At 33.0% G+C, this 10,491-nt stretch overlaps 1 protein-coding gene across 1 annotated transcript; it reads left to right on the forward strand.

Annotated features, from left to right (window-relative positions):
• The first annotated feature begins 1,943 nt into the window (after window positions 1–1,943).
• On the forward strand, window positions 1,944–7,174 carry LOC132932002 (neurogenin-3-like). The gene is made up of 2 exons (XM_060998163.1): window positions 1,944–2,450; window positions 4,876–7,174. The coding sequence occupies exons 1-2, from the start codon at window positions 2,263–2,265 to the stop codon at window positions 5,612–5,614; spliced, it is 927 nt and encodes a 308-aa protein (XP_060854146.1). The 5' UTR covers window positions 1,944–2,262; the 3' UTR covers window positions 5,615–7,174.
• The last annotated feature ends 3,317 nt before the right edge of the window (window positions 7,175–10,491 follow it).

A 10,491-nucleotide genomic window follows, 5' to 3' on the forward strand; every position in this document is an offset into this window, starting at 1 on the left:
GAAGGATATGGAAGTGTTCAGTTTATGATTTTGTTAAAACGTCATTAATTATTATGTACATTTTTACACATAGAAAATTCAAGAAGTGTATGTATTGTGAAACATTTTTACAAATGTAATATATTATGATTATGTGCATCTAGTCATGGATAATAGATTTTACTATTTTAGTGCATCGAACAAGTCGGTGTATTATTCTGGGCACAAAATTGTTGATACAGTGTTTGATCACTAGATAGCGGTTCATGTTTTACGTTTCATTTTTTTTCTATAACCCGACAATATAAACTACCTTAAATATAATTTTCCAAATTTAAATAAAATATAAAAACATTTATGGTCAATAAAGTAATAATAAATTGGTTAATAAAAATGTATACTAATGCTTTAATATATATTTTATTATAGAGCACAGATTTATATGCATTAAAAACCAACCAAAGATGCGCTAAAAAATTTTAAATGTGCATAAATATATGCACTAAAATGCACTAAAATGAAAAATTACAAAAAAAATAATTATTTTTTGAATATCTAATTAATACAATTTATTTAAAAAAATTACGGAACCCTACATTAGATACTTATCTACTTTTCTTCATTTTTTCGTCACTTTCATCATCACGGTATACGTACTTTATTTCCCCGATTATTGTAAGATCATATTTGGGAAAACCGTTTATACCTATAAGTATACCTATTAATTTATTTTGATATTAATCGAAACTATATAAATATAATATTTTTTTCTTATATTCTTATATTAAAATAGACAAATAGTATATATTTCAAAAATGTCTAAAAAAAAAAACAAAAAAAAAAAAATCATTTGAAATATGCACTAAAAGATGAAAATATATGCAATTAAAATTTTGAAATAAGCCCTTATAATAGAAAAATGCCAAAATATGCACTAAAAAAGTTCCGTTTTATAAATCGTTATGTCATGAAACAAATGTTGTACTCACTGAGCATATATCATACGATCAACCAGAATACAAATGCAAATGCATACAAATCCGCGCTCTAATTCTATATATTTAACTTTTAACTTTAAGCATATTTTGATATTTAATATTAAATCTATCTAAAAGCCTCTTGAGTAAATTAAGATTAAAAGTTATAGATGTCATACTGTTACATAAATAACAATTGGAAAATAAATGGTTCAAAAAAATTTAAATCCGGAATCTTTTATACATTAAATCAAGTTTTAAAATACTATTTTATATGTTTCTAAAAATATAATTGAAAAACATAATATGCAAATACAGTTTTAAATGGTTTATTTTAATATATAGAGTACTATAGTTATGTAATTAACCACATGTTTACTTAACCCTATAATTGCTACTATGTAGTGTTAACATTTTTTTATTTATTCTCTATGACAAGGATAAATTACAATAAAACACGTGAATACTTCAAATCCACAAACCTAGGTGTGATTATTAATAAATCGATTTTTTCACCCATCATCTCGTATAACATGATGTAGACACTTGCAAAGAGATATTTGATCCCCGATAAATTGAAACGATTATATTTCGATACAGTCAAGCAGCAAAATCTGTCGATATCCTGCAGTTAGTTGTCCTCCTATATTAGTACCTATACATGAGTATAATAATCAATAGATATACGTGGAAAGAAAAAGTATGAGAGAGAGAAGATACAGATAATGCGGTGGAAGTGTAATGTCGGTAAGAACAGAGAGAAAGAAACAGACGAAGAATAGGCATAAGAAAAGGGAAACATAAATAATGGGTCCGGTTTTTTATTATTATTTTTTTTTTGGGTGTCGCGGGGGCAGCGCGCGCGTATTATTATTGTTGTTATTATTATTATAATAGCCTATACGCGCGGTGGCGTATATTCCGTCTATGAGAGGAGGGGAGCTTGTCGAGCGCGTGCCCTCTGCAGCATTCGAACGGCCGGTAGAGATCGGTTCGCTGCCGCTGCTCGGCAGTCTTGTCTCCGGAGCCTCACACGAGAGACTTGAATGACCGGCACCGCGCTGTACCAGCCAGTCGGACGTCGTACGCCGTCAACGCGCGAGTTCTCATTGCCGCGAGTCTGTAGTGGTGTGTACGACGCTTAACTTTTATGATCAAACGATCGACTTTACACAAGTTCAGCGATGAATTTTGATTGTCATTTGCAGTGAATTAGTGATTTTTTTTCCGCATAAGATATAAACGGTTTTTATTATTATTGTTGTTAAAAGTTTATTTTATTTTTAATTCACGCATTTCCGTGAAAATGGCTGAGTTCGACGCGAACAACAACAGTGCGCCGCCGTTACCAGAAAAAGCACAGGAAAAATACTCTTTGCGACCCAGGGCGTCGCTAAAACGCGAAGAACCCGACGAGGATCATGAAGACAGTTGGAAACCCACCACTCGGGGTCGGTCCACCAAACGACGTCAAAAACCCAAGCCTTTGAGCAGGTAAGTCGTATTATTATTATTTCAAATAAATATTTATTCGTGACAATTTTTTATGCTTTGTGTGCGTTTAATATACGTATTTTTTGGCCCGGGTTAAGATAACATATTTCTTCATGACTGACGGTTAAGGTATCTTTTAGATTAAAAAAAAATATCATAATTCGTTTAAGCAACCATATACATTTTTTTATTCATAATTTGCGTGTAGTTTATTCTGAGTGTCTACATCAAAGAAGTTTGCTTAAAGAATTAAAAAAGCTAATCGCAAAAAAATTGTTTAGTGTAGTTTTTTTTAAATATTTAAATAGGTACTTTTTTTATTACTTTTAATATCGTAAGAATTTTTTTTGACGTGACTGAAATTTAAAATTAATTATTTATGCTTACTTTTTTTTTTATAAAATCCGTTAAAACGATAAATATAAATAATAAGGATAATTATGCTTGCATTTTTTTTAGCAGCATCCTAGACGTATCTGTGTATTTTCAATAAGTCATAAAAATAAATATTTGCATAGAAATATGTTTGCATATTTAATAATATTTTTTATGATTTATACATGAGTGATATCCTGTTATAAATTATTATTTTTGTTGGGAAACTCAATCAATTATTCAAATAAATTTTTCAAGTTATTAAATTCAATTGAGTTTGTATAGTTATTTTAATAAAAAAATATAAATAAGTATAGATTTTGTGAAAAAAGATTTAAATTAATAAAGTACCTAGATAATTATACATTGTTTAAAATTTCTTTACATAACTTTTTTTAGTTCGACCTATATCGAAAATCTAATCGTTAAATACATTAAGACACACCGCGCCCGAGGGCGGTGAATTATTAGATCGAATATACATTTACAACTGTAGGAGTACTCAAGGTACTAGTGCCCGTAATAATACTTAAATTAGGATTCTCATAAGTTTTTTATCGTTTGTAAATCGATTTAACGTCGTTATTGTGTAGTTACAGCGTTCTTTGTTTAAGCTGTCGCAATAATAATATGACGTTTCCTTCCGTTTTATTATACCTATTTTTCGATAACAATAATAATAATAATTATTATTAATTTTTTTTAACAGACTTGATTTTTAACAATTATTTAATTCGGGTTTTGTATTAATTGAATATATTAATTTATCGAAGCTAGGAAATGTGATCTTATATGATTTTGGGTTTGCTAGGGTTACGCCCTTGGAATGTTATTTATGGATATTGGTTTGAATGGATTCAGGGTGGGCGCATATTAAAGATACAGCGATATATGTTTAATTTGTTTTTTCTTTACAATCGAATGTTAACACGGTAAGAAATTCCTAGTCGTGTATAAAACCTAAAACACACAAAACACCACTTCGACGCCCTGTCAAAAATAAATATTCGAACATGCTTTGTCACACGTATACTATTATTTAAAATAATATGTTGACTTTCGATTTCTGTGAAAAATGCTACACCACCGATGGTATGCACTACATTAACACGGTCGTTTTATATTACTAGTCATCCTGAATAACATTAGAAAATAAGAACATGTATATATTTATGACGATGGTAATTATTAAGATAAGCTGACTTAAATAAATGATGTTAATATTTCTCTTTAAAAGTGCATAATACGAATTAAAATAATTTTCATTGTCTAATTAGATGTTTAATATATTTATATATGTAAGATCGTTGTAAATCGTAACACGCGGTACCTGCTGTATCGTTTTAACAGTATAAAGTGCTAAAAATAATAATAAGATTTCACAAATTATTTTCCCTATATTCAACTACCAACCGATAATCAATATGTAACTTACACTAAAAATCTAAAAAATAAGACAGTTAAAATTAAATTTTTAAAATTTAAATAGACTAATATATTGTTTAAGTAAAGACTTAGTTATTAGTTAGGTATTTGAAACTTATTCAACAATAATAATATACATTTTATTATAATAAAATACAAACTAGGTGTCTCTATATAATACAATTAAGTATATATCAAGAATACTGAGCCGTTTGAAAACAAATATTTTGGGATAGTATATTAAGTACAAACCTAGATTTCGAAATCGTAAATTGCACTTGATCCGAACGTTTACGAAATACTATACATTATATACATTATATTCGTTTAATATATACTAACACTGCGAATGCTGTTCATAAGTGCATAAACTATATTACTATAGTCAGGTATTAGCATCATTTAATTTGTAACTGGTTAACATTCTTACTGGAGAATTTTTACGGTGTGGTAATTGGAGTACACACCAGTACCACCAGGTTAAGGTTGTTCCTAATCATCCACCACCGTAATTCCACACATGTCTAATCACGCTACATGCTTGTAACTGGCGCTTAAGTCCACCCATTCGCCGTGTGGCGGTATACGCGTGTCGTCATTGTAATAATTCACGAGTTGTTGGCAGGTACCGAAGGAAGACGGCAAACGCGCGTGAGAGGAGCCGAATGCGGGAGATCAACGAAGCGTTCGAGGCGCTCCGCCGTGCCGTGCCACACCTGGCGGTGGACGCACACAACGAGAAGCTGACCAAGATCACCACGCTCCGGCTGGCCATGAAGTATATCTCAGCGCTCAGTGGTCTCCTGACCACGGCGCCCGGTACCCATCAGTCTTCGTTGTCTCCGACCACGGCCGCAGCTACGACCACCATATGCGGCGGCGGCGGTGGAGGAGTCGTCGGGACGGCGGCAGCAATGTCGTCGCCGTCGGTGTCGCTGCCGATCACAACAGACCATTTGGCCTCGCTTGGCTGCTGTCTATCGCCTTCGACTTCCGACGACGTGGACTCACTGCTCAGCGAGTACGCGTCTGATTTACTCTGCGGTGGCGGCGGCGGCGGTAGCGAGTGCTCTTCCGCCGCGTCCACCGTCGGGTTTCTCGCCGATCACCATCACCACCATCATTCGACCGCGTTCTTGCGGGACTTGCCGGGCGCGGTCACCACTTATTCGTTGTCTCCGTCGTCGTGCTCCACGTCGGCCACCGACGTTGTAGGCTTTCCGTCACCGTTGCTGTCCGCCGACTTCCCGGTGGACGTGGCGGCGGCGTTCATGCCATTTGCCGACCACCCACTGCCGCCAATCGACTTTAACGGCGACCCGTACATGTTCGAAGACAACTTCGCGTGCACGGAGTTTAGCTAGACCCCGGATTGGGTGTCGTCAAGGTGCCATATATATTTACGACATACATGTCATACGTATTCAGTGTGTGTACATTTTTTTGTACGTCTCTCGTGGGTTTTTGCGAGAAAAATGGGTCAATTTTTTTTTCCCTCGAGAAAATGTGATATATTTTATGTTTCGACGTACCCCGTTTACGAGTAGATAGACATACCTAAACTGTCTGTATAGTGCGTATGCGTCGCTTACTCCCGTCACGCCTGATGTACGCGTCGACCGTCAGCTGTAAACGTGCATAAATGTTTTCCCTTCGATTTTCTCTCGAATATATTTTCAACTGTGATATACTGTTCCCTCGTACTAAGTAGTGGCGGCCGTCGACTTCGACAACTCCACCCCTCCCCACGACCCGTCCATACTCTTGCCAGTAAATCGGTTACGCACGCTGTAATGACATTGTGTGTGCGTGTGTGCTCCCAAGTAAATTATTCTATTTGTTTTAAATGAAACGTGTACGTCTATCCCATTCGATGAATAATAATAATAATAATAATAATAATAATAATAAAAAACCGATCTAACGTTTTTAAATCCGACTGGTGAAACTGGTTATTATTTATTCTATATATATACATTTAATGTATAATATACTTATTTTTCCCTTCAGATCCTTTCCATGGCTTTCTTGAACATAATATTTTATACTTTATACATGTCCCGGAACCATATTTAATGATATTTACGCATATCGTCGTATAATCGCTATTTAAAAAAAAAAACTCAAATCCTATTTTTCGATTTATCATTGTTTTTACGTGCGATGAAAAAAAAAATAATAATGATAGACGGGCTTGTACGATAAGGGTTTCGATTGATTTTGCGATCATTTTGATTATAGTTCGTTTTTACAAACATTGCATGGGAAGTAGTATTTGCGATATCTCCGCGTAATAATTTTGTTTCTACAGTCGATGATTTATATTGACGGCCAATCTGTCTCAGATGAATAAGAAAATCAACTCATCCGACCTCCCGTCGAGTCTAAACATAATAACTGACGTACACGCAGACGCGTTTAAATATTGGCTTAGGATAATATATTTTATTACATTATGTTCTCGGCACACACATATACATACAAGACTATGAGATCCAACACCTTTTTATTTTTTTACCATTTGTTATGTACAGCTCCACGATGACGTATGCACGCAGTATATTATTCTCGTGTCCACGCGTATATGTGTTGTATTCGACTTCGATTTGTCCTATTTTTTTCATAAACTTTTTGGATAGTTCACATTGCACACCGATGACTTTCCCCGCGTGTGTTGTACCCAATTAAAAAACGGGTATTTTGATTTATTTTTCTATTGTCTTTTTGTTACCTTTAGCGTTATGACGTCGTTTAGTGTTATAATTATATTATATATTATATGTTGTAGATAATATATACACGTATACATGATATATTTGTACGTTAAGTTTTGTAAATTAAAATCATATATACTTGTACATAAAATTGATTTACTATTGTCATATAATTATTTTTAAATAAATTATTCGTATTATATAATATAATATGTGTATAGACTTGTGTTCTATTTTATCTGTGTAAATAAAATCGAGTGTATTTGCAAGGCGAATGTCATCCACGCTGTATAATAACGCGCAATAATGAAGTGTAGTGTTTTGAAGAAAACTGAGGAAATCTCGCTCGGTTACATCGTCGTACAATATGATGATATTATGTAAAACCGGCGACGGCGACGACAGACGAGGCAATTAATCGCCGCTTGGTATTTACACACTCCGAGCACGAAACCGACAGGTTCTAGGTATACATCCCCTCTCTGTTCTCCACCAAGCGTGACCAATTAATTACAATACTACGAGCGTTAAACTGTGTAGTAGGTATATTCGACGGAAAGTTATCATCACACCTTTTGTGGCGACGGACGTTGAATCATAATACCGAATAAAATGATAGTAATGGTGTTATATATCTCGTCCTACCACCACTCATATTGCAGTGAAAATTTCGCGCGAAACAGGTGACCTTTCGCGATTTGCGAAACTAACTGCGTACGCAGAGGGAAAACGAATACTTCCCCCTACCTTGTACGGATAGATCATAGCTTATAACTTATAAGGATCGTCATCATTTATTACAGTTATTGTTATTATTTAATTATAATAATCTGGCCTTCGTCCAGATTTAATGTCTCGTTGTGCTATAATGATATACTATGTGTCTATGTGTACAAATATATATTGAATCGACTTAGGGAAGTAGTTTTGGGTCGCTTGATAATCTATGTAGGATAGTGAACTGTAATTTTACAGTCTGGTTCTGTGAGTATACACGATTAATGAAAAGATATTTTTCTCGTTGCTTTAATTAAACGATTTTGGTTAATAAACAATATTATAGTTAATATACAATTTGTAATTAACTATTATCAGATAGGTAGTATAAGTAGCTACATCGTGTAACCTAAAAGGTTTTTTATTCCTTTTAAATTAAAATTATTTCTTTATGTGGTATTTCTTGACTTTTGATCTAGAGCGTGGGATGAGCAATGCCATAAAATAATTACAAAATATGTTGTTATTGATATTCTACTATTTTTAATAAAATTACGTTTATAAATATTTACGCAATACTTTAATTTGTGTATTGGAGCAATTAATTAATTACCATTTTGTTTAGTCATTCCATAATGTAAAAATAATTAGTATATATAATAAGTAATTAAAGACCAATTTTGATTTGTAAAAATGATATTAACTGTAGTTTTTTAAATTTAAAATGTTCTACTAGTGTAGTTTTTTAGTATCGATACATTTGCAATCAGCATAAAGGTATATAGTTGAGTATCGTGTTTGAATTTTATTAATATATATATATATATATATTGATTTTTACAGTTGTGTAATATGAATGACAACTATGGAAGTGGTCGTCGTCGGTCGTCAGTCCCTCTCCTAGTGCGCAAAACATCGGAAAAAGGGGCGGCGGCGACGGCGGGGGGAGAAAGCGTCGTCTGGCGCCGTCGCGCGTATATGGGTCGGGCCAATAGGCGAGCGCGATGGGCGTCGTTTTACTCGTGGCCACGAGCGATAGTCGCCACGGCCGGCCTTGGGGCCGTAGTATTGAAGATGAAAAAAATAATAAGTACAGTCGAAAGATGATCGGCGAAAAAATTAGGTAGTCTTAAATATTTTATGTGATCCAAAACGAGACGTGCGTTTTGTACTTGATCAAAACGTATACCTGGCTATATATTACTACATCAACAAGAAACTCGTTGGTTCAACGTAAGTTTAAGCTAATACAGTGGTTCGAGCTTTTATTTATGTGTGTAGTATATCAATAAGACTAAATTCGTGTAATTATATATAAAATACCTTCATACCTTCATAACAACAAAGTATTAAACAAATATAACAGCTGCTCAACAGCCTTATTGGATTTTACGGAACTTCATATATTATCGATTTACTTTTAATTTATTGCACCACCAAGTATGTTTACTTATGTAATTTTTAATCGATAAAAGAACTGGTAAAATCGATTGAAATTTGATGTTAGGTAGTTACATGTAATACAAAAATTCACTTAGTGTTTTTTAAGTAGAACGCTCGTGATTTATTCCTACGTGATGGTTACGTCTTACAATATAATATGCAAGTGTAGTTGGTATTGTAGGATTTTTTCCCTTTAAAATTCGATTTACTCATCAGTCAATTAAAATTAATTCAGACTGGACGAATATAATTTTCTATGAGTCACCCAATAATTTTTCAATCAATATTAGTAGTATATATATATTTTTTGTAATTTTGTTTTTAACAAAATATCAGTTTTTAGAAATACAGCTGGTGGGGGGAGGCCTCTGTAGTAACCGATATAATTTTCTGTGGTTTATGAGCGATTACTATATCTGTAATATTTTATACTCTCACAATTCGCATATCATAAACATTTTCATCACAAATTTGTGTACTAAATTATATTTTACAAAAAAAAAAAAAAAGGACTAAAAGTAATATTCAGTTTAATTTATGATATTTAAATTCGTAGGAGGTACCTACTACACATTTATATTTTCATATTATGCATTTAGAATAGGGGCTGGCCGGTAACGATGAAAATAATATGTGATTAAAAAACGTAAACTGTTATCTGGTCGGAGGTAATTCAAGTCATAATACGATGATTAACATTTAAATTTGGCACGGACGAGGTTTTAATTATAAAGATATGACTGGGTAATTGATGTAGTGTCTGTTTTCATCTCAATTTTATTTGCTGGACTGCTGGACTATATAATTAGTTCAGTGGTAAATTGGTACCTATAACGAACAATAATTAGATCCTATTACTATCGATAAAAAATGCATATGGTTCGAACCAGTGAGTTTCAAATATAGGCACCGTAAACGATTACTAGATATTTCATTTCATTGTATCTTATAGACCGTCTGTGTTATTATAATTATTTTAATTTTTGATAGCATGGTAAGTTGATATTTAACAATACCTGACTGTTATTAGTACTTTGTGCATAACAATCGGCAAGCTGATGCTGAGAACAAGATTATGAATTACTTACGTAATATATATTTGATGATTTATTAATATATATTGGAATTAGGAAACAAAAAAATAAAAAAATTGTAGATATTGTATTCGTGCACGACATTTTCCATTTGGTTAAATTATAAAATTTTCTACAGATGTGTAAACGTAATACGTGTACAAGATTAAATTTGGCTTTATATATGTGTACAATTATATAAAAGCCATATAATATAACCATATGCAATAAACTATAACACATGCATAAATATATAAATTATTTAATCAATCTATTTTACGAGGTATATCAATG

Source organism: Rhopalosiphum padi, chromosome 1, assembly GCF_020882245.1.
Source record: "Rhopalosiphum padi isolate XX-2018 chromosome 1, ASM2088224v1, whole genome shotgun sequence".
Lineage (NCBI taxonomy): Eukaryota > Metazoa > Arthropoda > Insecta > Hemiptera > Aphididae > Rhopalosiphum > Rhopalosiphum padi.